This window comes from Ammospiza caudacuta, chromosome 1, assembly GCF_027887145.1.
Source record: "Ammospiza caudacuta isolate bAmmCau1 chromosome 1, bAmmCau1.pri, whole genome shotgun sequence".
NCBI classification, from domain to species: Eukaryota; Metazoa; Chordata; class Aves; order Passeriformes; family Passerellidae; genus Ammospiza; species Ammospiza caudacuta.
The window spans coordinates 24,895,210-24,909,237 of NC_080593.1; the positions used below are offsets into that span (position 1 = coordinate 24,895,210).

At 39.6% G+C, this 14,028-nt stretch overlaps 2 protein-coding genes across 3 annotated transcripts in view; one reads left to right on the plus strand and one right to left on the minus strand.

Annotated features, from left to right (window-relative positions):
• The window catches only part of LOC131568849 (probable acyl-CoA dehydrogenase 6), a 75,317-nt gene extending 67,432 nt beyond the window's left edge, over positions 1-7,885 (plus strand). The window contains exons 8-10 of one of the 2 annotated variants that reach the window (XR_009275750.1): positions 53-203; positions 7,062-7,217; positions 7,736-7,885. Coding sequence is in view for 1 of the 2 variants with exons in the window: in XM_058820982.1 (XP_058676965.1) it covers positions 53-203; positions 7,062-7,152 (242 nt within the window). In the remaining variant the exon portion in view is untranslated. Of the gene's footprint in view, positions 1-52; positions 204-7,061 lie in introns of both variants that reach the window. The other variant, XM_058820982.1, reaches the window with a different exon arrangement.
• Positions 7,886-8,027: 142 nt separating this feature from the next.
• Positions 8,028-13,357, minus strand: BET1 (Bet1 golgi vesicular membrane trafficking protein). Its single transcript, XM_058821018.1, has 4 exons — positions 13,165-13,357; positions 11,784-11,899; positions 9,828-9,884; positions 8,028-9,283 (listed from the first exon to the last, which is right to left on the minus strand). Exons 1-4 carry the CDS (start codon positions 13,181-13,183, stop codon positions 9,128-9,130), a joined length of 348 nt encoding a protein of 115 aa, XP_058677001.1. The 5' UTR covers positions 13,184-13,357; the 3' UTR covers positions 8,028-9,127.
• Between the last annotated feature and the right edge of the window lie 671 nt (positions 13,358-14,028).

Here is a 14,028-nt window from a genome sequence, read left to right on the forward strand (position 1 = left end):
GAGGAGGTGACTTCCAGAGTGACTGACTTTTTATGTCTTCTTTTTTTATTAGCTCTCTATGTAGAAGGCAATGATGTGACAAAATTTGCCTCCATGGCTAAGCTAAAGGCAGGTCGTCTGACCCGTGAAGTGACTGATAGCTGTCTCCAGTTTTGGGGAGGAATGGGATTCACCAATGAAGTTCTCGTGAGCAGGCTTTACAGGTAAGAGAGTGATGAAAATACAAAGTGTCTTTAACTGAAATTTAGCCTCTTAAGTGTCCTGTTAAACAATCACCTACTTGAAAAGAACAGCAGCTTCTCACTAGTGTGAATGGTCTTGTTCCACTTCATAGCATGTCTCTGAAGTGGATTGTGGATGCAAGGACACCCAGTGCAATTAACTTTGAGTAGACAGGTGTCAGAACTTAACTATTCTGTTGCCAAATCTTGGCTTTGCATTAAAGTTGTGAAGTTTGAACTGCCCACAGGTTAGCTTAAATGTCAAATGGAAGAGGAAAACTCAGTATTTTGCCTGATGGTCCTCTGGTATCTGTCACAGAGTAGAAAAAAAGGTGGGAAAATTGGGAGCTACCAACCAGTGACTTTTTTCTCTTTGCTTTTTGTTTGAATGTAATCTTGATTACAAGAATAGAAATAAACCCAGAAACTTTCTTCTAAAATGAATGAAAATCAGCTTTATCTTTTTCCCCGGATATGTGTGAAGCTGGAGTTCCCCACTTGGCTTCTGCAGTAGCCTGTTGTGATAGCAGTCTCCATCCTTTTAGTCACTAGATACCATGTGAGACGTACAAGAGATGTAATTGCTTCCAGAAAGTTGTTAGATCATTAAACTGGTCCAGAGGCCTTTTTGCACATTAATTGAGGTCCCTTCAGATTTTAGTCTCTATCTACTTAAAACAAAATTCTCCTTAAGGAAACAGTTTTTTAGGTATCTGGCCTCAGTGTCTTCTATTCTGTAGAACGATCAAAATTGACCTTAGATTCTCTTGCAGTAACAGCTTTCTGTTCAGCCCTTACATAGACAACACCTAATCCAAAGTTAGAGAAATCAGTCGTTCAGTTAGTTGAAAGCTTTGGTAAATGTGTCTGTGTAAAGTGAGAGCAGAACACTTGAGAAAATCTGAAGAAACACTTGAGAAAATTTCTTCTTAGGTAGGTTGAGTTCCTTTTTCTATTTTTAACAGCATTTTATGAACAATAATGTCATTGCAGTAAGTCAACAGATCCTCAATAGTTTTTACAACTGGACTCCTGAAATTTTCTTACAAAGGTACAGACTGCTTTATGATGGTGTTTTTACGCTAGCTGTCAATATGATGGTTTTCCTTGGTTTTTTTCACAGCCTTATTTTAACAAGTAATGGTCATTGGTGATAGAGATGTTAAGAACTACTGCAGTAGGCAATCTAAATAAAATTAATCCCTGTCCTTACAGCACTTACTGTAAATTATGTAGTCTGGACAGATTAATGTGTACATGCTTTTACATAGTTTTGTTTAAGATTTCCTAGCCCAGTATATTGCTAACTGTGAGCAGGGCTTTTCTGTGTGGATTCCAGAGTGATTTCCAAGTATAACAGCACAGTCACATTTTTCCTTAGAAGAAATCCAGACTGTTTCCTGTTAGTGGACGCAGTCAGCTGGCTAAAGAAATGTATCTTTCTACCTCTAAAACAAATGCTCTTATAAATGAGGCTAAGGACAGTGTGATATTTATACTCTGAAATTTTCTATGAATCAGTAAAATTCCACCATTGAGTAACCAAAGGTCCAAGAAGGGACAAGGAGAATTTTACCTAAATAAACAATTACACGTTCAAGATAGAATCTTGTTAATCTGTGACAACAAGCAAAGCAGCAACTTCCCTAAAGCCCTTCTTTTACTACAGCAGTCTGAGTAACTATTCACGTCACTGTGATGTTTGTCCAGTAGCAGCAGTATCATTGCACAGCAGGACATCTAGTCCTAATGTTCAAACATTTTTGTAGCATAATCTTTATGAAGTTCCCAAAGAGATGTAGGTTAATCTTCAACACTTCTGGCTGTTACTCACTCCTTAAAGAACATACAGTACAATGCATAGTTAGTGAATGAAGTCTCTGAATTTTAGTTATTAGGGTCAGTTAGAGATCATAAGCAGAAACAGCACAAAACTGCCAACTTATTTTATTGATATCTGTCATTTAATCAGTAACATTTTAAACTTTGTAGAACAACTGGCACATCTTAATTCCTATTCTCTAGAAAGCATGAAGAGAGCTGCTTCACTGTGTAGGTGTCTATACTGGGTTAATTTTAGATATGTAAATATCTCACTTGTACAGATTCTAATAAGAAGAATAGGTAAAAAAAAAAAAAAAAAAGAAAAGCTTAGAGCTCAAATATCAAAAGGCTTCATAGAAAAATACAAGACAATATAAACCCATAAAGAATATGACTGTATTTCCCAACTGTACCCTAGTAGCAGGATTCTGGAGAAGGAAAGCACTAGGCTGGAGTCATGCTTGTTTATTTTTCTCTCCTCTGTCTGAAAGGCCTTAAAGACATCGTGACTTGGCAAAAATCTATTATTGAACAAAGCCATCATTTATATGAAAAACCTCTCAAGGTTATGAGAGACTGAGGAAAGAAACCTTCTTGAATCAAGTTTATTGCAATTTTTCAGACTTCCTGAGTTTTAAAAAAATTCAGGTAGTGATCTATATATTTTAATAGTAATTATGTGTGCTTCAATTGTAATAGGAAGAACTTATATGGTCTTCTTAAAGCAGTTTGATTTGTTTGGTTTATTTTAAATTCAGATTGTTATTAACTGCTAAACATCATGTCTAACTGCTTCCAGTTCTCAAAAGTTTTTCTCCTATGGGCTGTGATGGGGAGAATGCTATCATTTCTTTACTTGCTACATTGTAAAAGACTTAAGAAAGCAGTAGTGAAAAATATTGACCACTCATGTGAAATAGAAGTGTAAGTAACATTGCAAATGCATAGCTGCAGAAGAAACACATTTTCATTTTACTCCTCAACAGTCATGTAGTTATTGCAATATGAAGGTCTATTTGTAATTGAGGATAGTTAAAAACCTAAATTCTGTATAATTTTAAGTGGATTTTTTTAATAAGTAATGTATTTCCATCTAGATTTTTTTTCCTTCCCATATTTCAAAAGTTAGTTCAAATACTTCATTCACTTTCATTTTCTATTTCATTGTTTATTGTCTTTCATTCTTTATAAAACATGTCTAAATTTGAGTGAGTCCAGACAAATGGAGGTTTTAATCAGCTTTTTTCATTATAGTAATTTATAGTCGTACCAAACAAAATGAAACCTATCCATTTCTGCTGACAATTTGCTTTGATGTCTGTACCTAACTGCTGAGACAAAACTTAATACCAATTGCTGTCATCTGTGAAACAAAATCTGCAGTTTCCACCTTTTTCTGCAGAGGCTTTGAGACAGATGCCTGTCTACCACTTTCTTTGACTTTTATGAGTACCTTGAGAAGGAATTTAGGAGATGAAGCACATGACATTTACCTTTAAGATAGCAAATCAAGGCAGTGATGACTTTAAAGCAGAGCTATGTTCAACTCTGCTTTATGCTCAGAGCAGGCAAGGTGATGCCCATTCCCTCCTCTTGGCCTTCAGAATGTCCCTGAGAGGGAAGGAACAGGGTCATGGGAACTGGCAGGCACGGCTGTGGGCTGTGCCAGCCCGGTCAGAGGTCTGCTGCATTGAGTGGCACCAGCACAAATTCTTCTCTCTAGAACAAAGCCTCCTTCAGATTCTGCTTAATTTGGACAGCCTATAGGTAATCTAGCTGGGTTTGAACATGAAAAGTCACAAAATATTAGGCTTGAGGGTTCATCAGTACCTTTTTTGGAGAAAATTCTTGCCAGTAGTAAAACCTTAAAATAGTTAAAACCTTAAATAGTGAGTTATGAGAAAAAAAGGGTAAATCAAGTGCAGTTTGTGCTGAAAAGAAGCAGTGTATAAATGGCCAGGGAAGCAGTGATACTCTGAGCCAGGCAAACCTTGGTAAGGTTTTTTACCAATGGCCTTCTAATCAGGGAAGTGGAGAGCAGCATCTCTGAGGGACTGCTGCCATAATGCCAGGCTGTTAGGGGAACCCAGGGCTTATTGCCAAAACTCAGTTTCTGCCCCCTGACTGGCACTGATCACTGCCAGAAAAGAGAAAAAAATTTCTTAGTTTATTTTGGCAGGAAATTTGAAGTTTCATGAAGACACCTGCATCACAGATAGTGCAGCAGGCTCCTCTCAGCTTGTTTGGGAACAGAAACAGCTTCAGTCCAATTCCATATGGTTTCCCAGAGGAAAATGTAGCGTAGAGCAGCTCCCACAGCAGGCTCAGCTTCTCAGCTGTAGGTAATAAATGGTACTGGAAGGCACAACTGCAAGCATGATCACATTTTACCAGCTTGAAGCTACAGACAGATGTAGTGTGCCATGAGCTGCATACAGCACATTACAGGATCTAACAGTTTGCTTGTGCTGTGAATGTCCCTGCTTTATGGCTGGGGAAATCGCACACAAGGAGAGCTCGGACTGGGATAAGGACCGGCCCTGATTTTCAAGAAAACTGGGACCAAAGTTTTAGGGGCAGGGTAGTAGACATGGCTTAGCTTGTGCAAAACAAGGTCCAATGTCACTCAGGGTGCAGAGGGGTCAGCACCAGCCAACAGAGGAATGTTTAACTGCAGACTATTTTGGATTACACTATTCAGAAACACATTTTCAGGCTGTGAATTACAGGGTTCCTAATCACTAGAACAACTTTGTTATCTCATAACCTTCAAATTAGGGTAGTCCAAGATTAAAGGGAGCTTGCTTTTTTTCCTTCAAGCAGTGCTTGACACATTTCTGAAGGCTGTATGACATGGCCTCTATGGAGACGGGAAACATGATTTGACAATGTGGAGGGCCTTTTTTTTTCCAGTTGCTACCTAACTATAAGTTATTAATCACCTGGATTGAGTTTGGTGGGTGGGAATGGTGCCTCACCCTCCCTCTTAAGTGCTGTTTTTTAACTTGACATTGAAGATTTTTTTGCTTTTATTCATTAAAATGTGGATTTTTACCATTTATCTCTCTTGATTTGGTTGAGTGAAGTCTTATAATCTACAGTGAGTATTTCAGACACATGGGATTTCCTGAATGTAACAAAACACTTCACAGGGAATATTTTAGAGGGATAGAACACAGTTGGATTCTCTCCTTCCTCAGGTTAACTCCCACTCTCTAAAGAAAACAGCATTCAATGACATTCAACAAGTAGCTAGAGGTTTGGTCCCTCAAAATGACACCTTTACAAACTGCCTGGTGTGCTGCAGGCTGGTTCCTCATGGTCCTTGGTCAGGGGGAAGCCACCCCACACTGGTGCTCACCTCAGGAGGGCTGCAGGTAGTTTAGGATGTGCTGCTCTGTCATGTGGCAACAAAATGGTGATGCAGAAATCAAAAGCAAAATGTTATTGTGCCAGATCAAAAGTCATAACAGCAGTAGCCTAACAGTCTCTCTTACAAAAGCAATCGAATTCCAATATGCATATATGTTGAAATACTCATGTGCTGTATTAATAATGCATTCTTGATATAAGATAAACTATCAAGCCATAAGAATACATTAAATAACTGATATAGAAGCTGACTTCACTATGTGCTCTTTCCCAGCTTCCTTACAGAGTTTCTGGCAGGATAGTTAATCCCATGGTTTCAGCTTCTTATGATGAAAGCAAGTTTCTTTCCCAGAAGACAGCTGCTGGATTAAAATCATTTGTGTCTTTTGTCATCTTAATCCACTTAAATTAGGGGGAAACCTTCTGTCCTGGCTCCCCAGAGGAGAGATCAGCATTAGTCACCTGGCTGTAGATTCTGTAAGAAATATTCCTTATCTCACCCACAGAGACAAAAATATAATGATCAGCAAATTTTTAAAGATATAGACAAGCACTAAACATATGAAAGCTGTTCTGGTTTCTTGAGATGTGTCTTTATACATGACAGCCTGACTTGTCTGTCACACACACCACCAAAGCCAGATCTTACCATTATAATTTCATATAAATGAGCCCCATGTGTCCAGGATTCCTGCTGCAGATTTCTGTGGACATCACAGAGGAGTTCTGAGGATTAGTTACTTGCTGTTGCTACGATGAAGATGCCAAATGCTGAGCATTGGCAGGGACTTTCTTCAGCTTGACAAAGCAGACAGCACCGCAGCATTAAGAATAAGCAACCTACCACTGTTCCAGCTCTGCTGCCTTCAGCAAGGCCCATAGGAAGGTCGGGAATGTTAAGGTTACTAAGCAGAGGTAGTTTAAAATTGTTCTGGTAGTTTTATTGGTGGTGTTTTTTCCTTCTCCCCTGAGGTAAAATATTTGTGAGTAAAACTGCTTGAGGCTGCAGTAGTGAGCACTCTGGCTAGCACATAGAACCTAGGCAGTACTGTTAGGGTTGACTTGGGATGGTTATGGCAGGTTTTAAATGAGTGATATTCAAAATATCAAATAAAGAGTAAATATTCCTGAAGCATTAATTTTTAAAGCACAAAAGCTCTATTTACACTAGAATACTATACAGAACTACTTGTAATATTATACAATGTAACACTGAAGAACCATATAATATTAATAAGGCTTTTACCAGATCTTACATAGTCATTAAGAAAACCTGGATTGGTTATAAATCTTAAATGGAAATTATACCCTTTCTGTGCAATTCTCCAATACCTTATGTACTTGACTCTTTTACCCCAGGTAAGCCAATTTAGGAGCTGCAATGCTTTTTGCTGCTGCCCCTGGAAAAGCTCCCTCCCCTCCTACAGTTCAACTGCAGGCTTAGGCACCGACAGGTTTGGGACAGGCCCAGCAGGGTTCTCGTGGGCAGCATCACAGCCCACCTGCCCAGGAGCCAGTGGATGAGGTGTTCTGCAGGCATGTAGCATTTGTAACCAATGTGTAAGTAATTCTGGGCAAGCTGTCCAGCACAGCACCATCAGAACAGCATGCAAATGTTTAAATCTACTCTTTATGTTTCTGCAGGGACTTGAGATTGATGTCAATAGGAGGTGGCTCAGATGAAACCATGCTTTCCATCATATGCAAATACATGGACATACTTCCAAGAAAGTGATGCATCTGCACTCTTCCTTGAAAATGAAGAAAGCAAGAGCATGACTTGTGCTGCACACTGAAGGGGTACAGATCAGTAATTTTGCCATCAGAAAGCACATCGAAGCCTTTCACCATTACCACTCTGTGTTTTCCAATGTCAAATTCTTGTTGAAATGAAGCACTCTGAAAGCTTGCAGCCTCCTGCATTCCATTTTTTCAGTGAGTGACCTAAGTTTTCCAATGACCCTTGCTAAGCACACAGAAAATAATATGTTCTTTAATCAAGCTTTATCTACACTTCAGAGCATCTAAGCTGATAATTACGCAACAGAACTTCCATATGAATGGAAGCTATGTAGCTTAATCTCATTTCAGTAAAGCTCTGCTTTCAAGATGAACAATCATGGCACAAATTATTCCCTGCCATAATGAAACCCCAGAACAGTGCCTTTCCTCTCAATTAACAGGCACCTTCCCTATCTTTCACTTTTAGCAAGCAATCATTAAAATGAGCTGTCATCTTTGCCAAATCCGTATCAATTTGTACTCCGCTCTGTCACGGACTTTTGGTGATGGGAGTAATGTTAAATTTTTATTTGCAGAATTCTACAAACAACTGTTTAAGTGTATCTGAAGCTTGCAGAGACTGAACTTCAGCAGCAATGTACCATGTTGTATGCATAATTATTAAGAAAAATATTAAAAAATAAACACATTAATATGAAAACTGTGCATAATTACTGAAAATCTCCCTAAAACAGCATTTAAGCTGGAAGAGGCAGCCTGTATTATTGATTAAAAAAATAAAAATTGCCCCTTAAATACAGCACCGTTTCAAAAAAATACACTGATATTCTACAGTAGAAAAAAATGTATATAAACAACACTAGCTAGGATAATACTACAGGACACTTTATTTGTAAGTTCATAGTTGCTTATTAATGGTAACATATCATACAGTATTTTTAAAAAAGTTTTTCAAAAATTGTAGATGCGATTTCAATATCTAGCAAACTTCAATTTTTTTTGAATGGTAAATTCAGCAACACAATAGCCTCAATGATTAGAAACTACTTGGTGAGCCAAAACTAAGTTCTCAAACCCTAATGTGACTGCATCTCCAATAAATACATCATAATGTACTTTAATATAAAATTCAAAAGATCTGCCATTGTATTTCAGACATCATGCACTGTAGATTCAGGGACTATCACTAATTGGAAAGTAAGCATACTAATGGTAAAAGTTCAAGTGATTCAATTGAATCATTTCAGTTTTAAATACTTTAAATATAAAGAAAACATTTGTACTGTGTCCATATTGGTTGGTCCCAACGATGAAAGGCATTTGCTTAAAAGTGTAGATGTGTAAACATGATCTGTCACATTTAAACTAAAAAAAACAAAAAATCCATTTTTTTGACAAGTAACTTCTTGTCAAAACATGCAGTTAAAGTTACTTACACATTAACAGATCTAAACACAAAAGTAATTTTTGGGAATACCAGTATTACATTTGCTAGCTTCAGGCCAGCCTTTAAAACTCCACAGGTAAGATCTATTTAGAAAGATCTACATATTCTTTGTGCTCTTGCAACTGAAATGACTATATGCCTGAAACTGGAGCTCTAATTTAGAGCATGGCCCAGAATGAAAAGCAGAATGAAAAAGAAAGCCTTGAAATTCTGCAAGTACTTCATTTTCAAATAACCACTCTTTGAATTTTTTTAATCAATTCTAAAAACTATTTCCCCTAAAAAAATCCATCCCGCTATGCTAGCTGTTTCTGCATATTTACAAATAATCCCCCCAAAACAGGGGATGATGGAAAAACTCTGATACATTAAGAAAACTATATATAACTTCGCATTAATTGTTAATGCAATTTACAACAATTTCACTGTTTTATCCATAAAATGTGCCACTTTAAATCAATGTCTTCATTAACTAAGACTACAGTTGAAATTATACAATGTAAACCAGAGGTAACATGCATCACCTCAGTTTAATAATCCAGTATATCACAAAAAAAACAAATAATGAAAAGAGCATCATGTAGCATAATAGCTTTGTCTGGCTTCCTCTGGAGAGTGTTCTCAGTCTGCCCATAGTTGCACCTAGAAGTCCACCCGTAGAGTCAAAATCATTCTCCTATATTTAAAAAAGATACAACCAAGCAAACAAAAGAGAAAAAAACATGTAACTCTGAGAGAAAAGTACCCTTACAGCTCACTCAATATAGTTTTCCCTGTTTTTTCAAAGTTTCCAAAACTAAAATTATTTTAGAGGCAAAACTATCACCCATTTATCCAGTGCTATTATTACCCCAAGCCAAAGCAAAGTGTAAGCAAAAAAGGCATTTCTGACTCTCTTGTTTTTCGCTTCCTTCTTCTATTCTTGAATACAATTAAATATAGAAGTGCCTTTTTAATGATACTTGACATTTGCTGATTAAAAACCTATACTGATATCCGAAGCATAAAGATCTAAGTTGTGCCTTAGGAGTAATGTATTTGCACATCTTATCTTTTTGAACAGAAATACTGATACTGCTGGCAGATCAGTCACATGTTGCAGTCAACAATAAGCTGTCAAAATTTTAATACCAATGTTTATACTAAAAGACAGGATGCTTTACATTATTAACTTTTAATCCTGACCCATATTTAAAGAAAGGCAGTTATTCAATACTTACCATTTCTGATAACATTTTATTCTGGTTTTTAACTTCTGTTCCAATTTCAATGGAAAGCTACAAAAACAAAACAAAAAAAACCCAAAAAGTATTAAATATGAAGAATCAGTTAATACACAGATTGGAGAATCCACTCAAAAAATACATGACATGACTAACATTTTCCCCAGTGAAAGCAATACCTGGTATTTTCAAAAAACAAAATAACATGCACAGTATTCTATCAATAACCCTTAGGGAAATAAAAGATTTTCCATTTGACTAGATGAGTCTAAAGAGTCACTGGAAGTACTCAATGTCTCACTTCCCCTTTTCCAGATAATGTCTTACATGAATTATTGGACAGACTTAAAAAAACTCAAAATCTAGTCAAGTCTCAAGCAGCAATTACCCATTCCTGGAACAACTGTTAAAACTGCTGGCACACAGCAGAGAGAACCATGAGCATTGGTTTGACTCCAGGTGCTGCTGGAGCTGACACTCATAACCTGCAAACACATCTCTTTGACAAGCTGCTGTGCTATAAACAGGAGGACTTTCCTCAGTGAACTTGTGTAGCCCTTCTCTGCTTTATGTCACAGAACAGGAGGAGGAAAGCTGCACTAGAGCCAGTCCTGAGACAGTGACCAGCGCCAGCAACAGCCTGGGCAAAAGCCTGAGACAGGTCCCAGGCCAAGCCAGAACGTGAAGTGAGGGAGGAATGGGTTAGGGTTGGAATCAGGGGGGAATGAGACCAGGCACAGCTGGAGCTGCAACATCACAAAGGTGAGAGCCAGCCAGAAGAGCCTTGGCTTAAAGCAGCTCTGGAGGTAAACAGGGGAGAACTGACACTGAGCCTGACTCTGTTACCAGCACACTGGCCTTGAACAACTGCTCAGTTCCTGGGGTGGAGGGAAATGCACTCCAGGCCCCCATGCTTTGGATTAGCCAAAACCCATTTGTTTTCACATGTCAGAACTTGAGTCTCATTATCTCGTACTGATGCATTTCAAACAAGAGTGACACTGATTTTACATGAGGCTTCTTGGATTATGTGAAGGCTATTCCATATGCCAAAATTATCCCATTGCATTAAAAGACAGAACTACAGAAAGATCTCCTTGGGAAACCATGAACTGCTCTTTTGACATACATGGATTTTGAAATGTGACATACCACAGCAGGAGACAAGAAATGAAATTTGATAACAAAGGTCAAAGCTTTTTTTTTTACCCTTTAACTTGCTCCAAATTCTTATTCTAAACCTGTTTAATTTCTCTTTGAGACAAAACCAATTTAAAGCAACAGTATTAGCAGTAAAACTTCGAGTGAGTTCAGGCCTAAAAAATTCACTGGAATGTTGTTTATAAAACTTAAAGCTTTTAAGAACAAGAAATCCACAGAACTTTAATCTCAGAGCTGTCTTTCAGTTAGACTTGTTTGAAAGAAGTCCTCAATCTGTGAAAGGAATCAGAATCATTGGAACACCAAACTTCTCCTTCAGAGGATATTAGCAGGCTATTTCTAAGAGCTGTTTTCACATTACATATTTTTTTACTGCAACTCCCATTCCCCGTTCCTCTGTACCACTGAGATTTAAGAAACAGAGAAAATTGGGAGTGAAGCTGAGCCCAAGAAAAAAGGAAAGGTAGTGGCAAGCCTTTTTAAGTCTTTTATTTCTCACTACTCTACTGATTTGATTGTCAATAAATTCATTTCCCCAAGTCAAGTCTGTTTTGCTTATTATGGTAGTTGGTGAGTGATCTCTCCCTGCCCTTATGTTGATGCATGAACTTTTCATTGTGCTTCTTCCTCCCTTGTCCATCCACCTGAGGAGCAACTTTGGTAGGCACCTGACATCCAGCCAGGTTAACACATCACAGTTTTAAATTTCTGTTGTAAACTAAGTCTGCTGCTTCCCTGATGGATATACCTGAATTTCCTGCTGTGGTGACACCACTGCAGTTAAATACGTACCGATTTAATGGCACTGACTTTTGAACGCAGACTTTCTGTTAACCTGTCGTTCTCCTCTTCATAAACACTGTAGCCACTGTTGGTATAGCCATAGCTCCCTGCAGCTGCTCCATCACCTGCAAACACAACAGTCAGCAGGCAGGCTTCCTTCAGAACTCCCTGCTGAAACACCCATCCCCTCTCCAGAAACAGCACGCAGCTGGGTGGCCTCCCCATCAGTCTGACAAAGGAAAGGACTGAACACTAAGCACCATCAAATACCCACTTCTTAATGATACACTGCCTAACACCTCTCCTGATTCCCTAAGAAGTGTTCCCAAGACTTGTTTGATTTCATGAAAATACCACTGCACAATACAAATCTGAAGTGTAGGAGTAAATCTAAGGTAGTGTCAGACACACCTGGTTCAGCCCCAAATACTTTCTAGGAGGAAGTCCTAGGACTCAGTCATACACTTCAGAGGTGTGAACATCTCCTCAGCTTTACAGAGCCGTCACAGCACCCACGGGGTTGCAGAACATGACGTGGGAGTTCAAAGTTTCCTTCTAGTCATCAACATGACTGCTGGCTGAAAAATGAGGCCTAAGCTGCCCAAAACACTCAGCAGGAATTCTGCAAGGATTTCTCAACTTGCACCAGATTATATCTGCAATAAATTTATAACAGTGGATATTCTTGGTTTTTTTACTCCCTGAACATGGCAGGGAAACACAGAAGCACTTAAAAAAAACCCCAAATGAACAATTTCTGAATTTGGGAAGGACTTGACAGAAGAGCAATAAATCTGTCTATTCATGGGAACACAGCTCAAACTAATATGGTGTTAGAACAACTGAACAACAGCACAACTAAATGGGGCAAGACTATTTACAAGAGCATGTAGTGACAGGACAAGGGCAATGGGTTTAAATTGAAAGACAGTACGTTTAAATTCAATACTAGAAAAGAATGCTTTACTGCGAGGGTGGTGGGGCACCGGAACAGGCTGCCCAAAGAAGTTGTGGATGCCCCCCCATCCCTGGAAGTGTTAGTTCAAAGCCAGGTTGGATGGGCCTCTGAGCAACCTGGTCTAGAGGAAGGTGTCACGGCATGGGGGGTGGACCTAGATGGTCTCTGAAGTCACTTCCAAACCAAATCCTATGACAAACACAAACCTGTCGCTGCTCGGTAAATCCAGCCGGGCCAGAAGGAGAGGCAGAGGCAGGGCTGACGGCCCTTCCCCTCCAAGCTCCCGAGCCCTGCCAGCACCCTGCCCCCAGGGCAGAGCCAGCACCCTGTCCCCAGGGCACAGCTCCCCTCACGCCTCCCGCGCCCCCAGCCCTGACAGGGGCCGGGCCCTGCCCGTGTCGAAGCCCGGCCCGGCCCCGCCGCCGCGCTTACCCAGCCCCGCGCGCCTCATGGCTCTGCCCTAAGCTGCCGCGGGAGGAGCGGGATGACGAGCAGGAGGAGGAAGAGGAGGATGAGGAGGAAGAGGAGGATGAGGAGGATGAGGAGGAGGCCGGAGCGCCGCCGGGACGCGGCGGGGTTGGCGCGGCGGCCGCGGACCCTTCACCCGCGAGCGCCACGACAGCGCTGCGCGCGCGGACCGCTGGGTGCGCGCCCGGGGCGCGACGGGGCCGCGCGGGGGCTGCTGGGGGCTGTAGTCCTGGCCTAGGGCCGCAACAGAATGCCAAGAAAATTAAAATTAAGTGCTGAGAGGAGCTTTTAATTTCTTTTTTTTCCTCTGTGAAAAACGCCAATCACTTGTTTTTAAAATTTTAAAAGTTTAATAGGAATAAAATGGTTATAAAAGTAGTAATACAATTAGAGTAATAATAATTTGGACAATTTGAAATAGGACAATATAATACTACAGAGACAAAGAGTTACGGACGTCCGGGTACCTTTTTCTAGGCAGTACGAGCCCGAAAAAGGACGCACGTTAACAGAGGATTAAGCCTTAAAAACAAGAACTTGTTGCATATTCATATACCTCATACATGATGCATAAATTCCATTCAAGTAAAGGATACTATCTGGTCATTGTCAACTTCTTCCTCTGAATCCTAACAGCACCTTCGAGGCAGGAAGAAGTTCTCTTCTTCTGATAAGAGAGCAGTAAATTCTTTTTCTCTGAAAGATTTAGGTGTCCTGTGGCTGCTATTTCGCTGCAAGTCCTTTCTTTTAAAAAGTATCTTACACAGCATAGTTTCTATTCCAACTTTCTTTTATAACCCCAAACTATATTTAACACACTACTCAAGA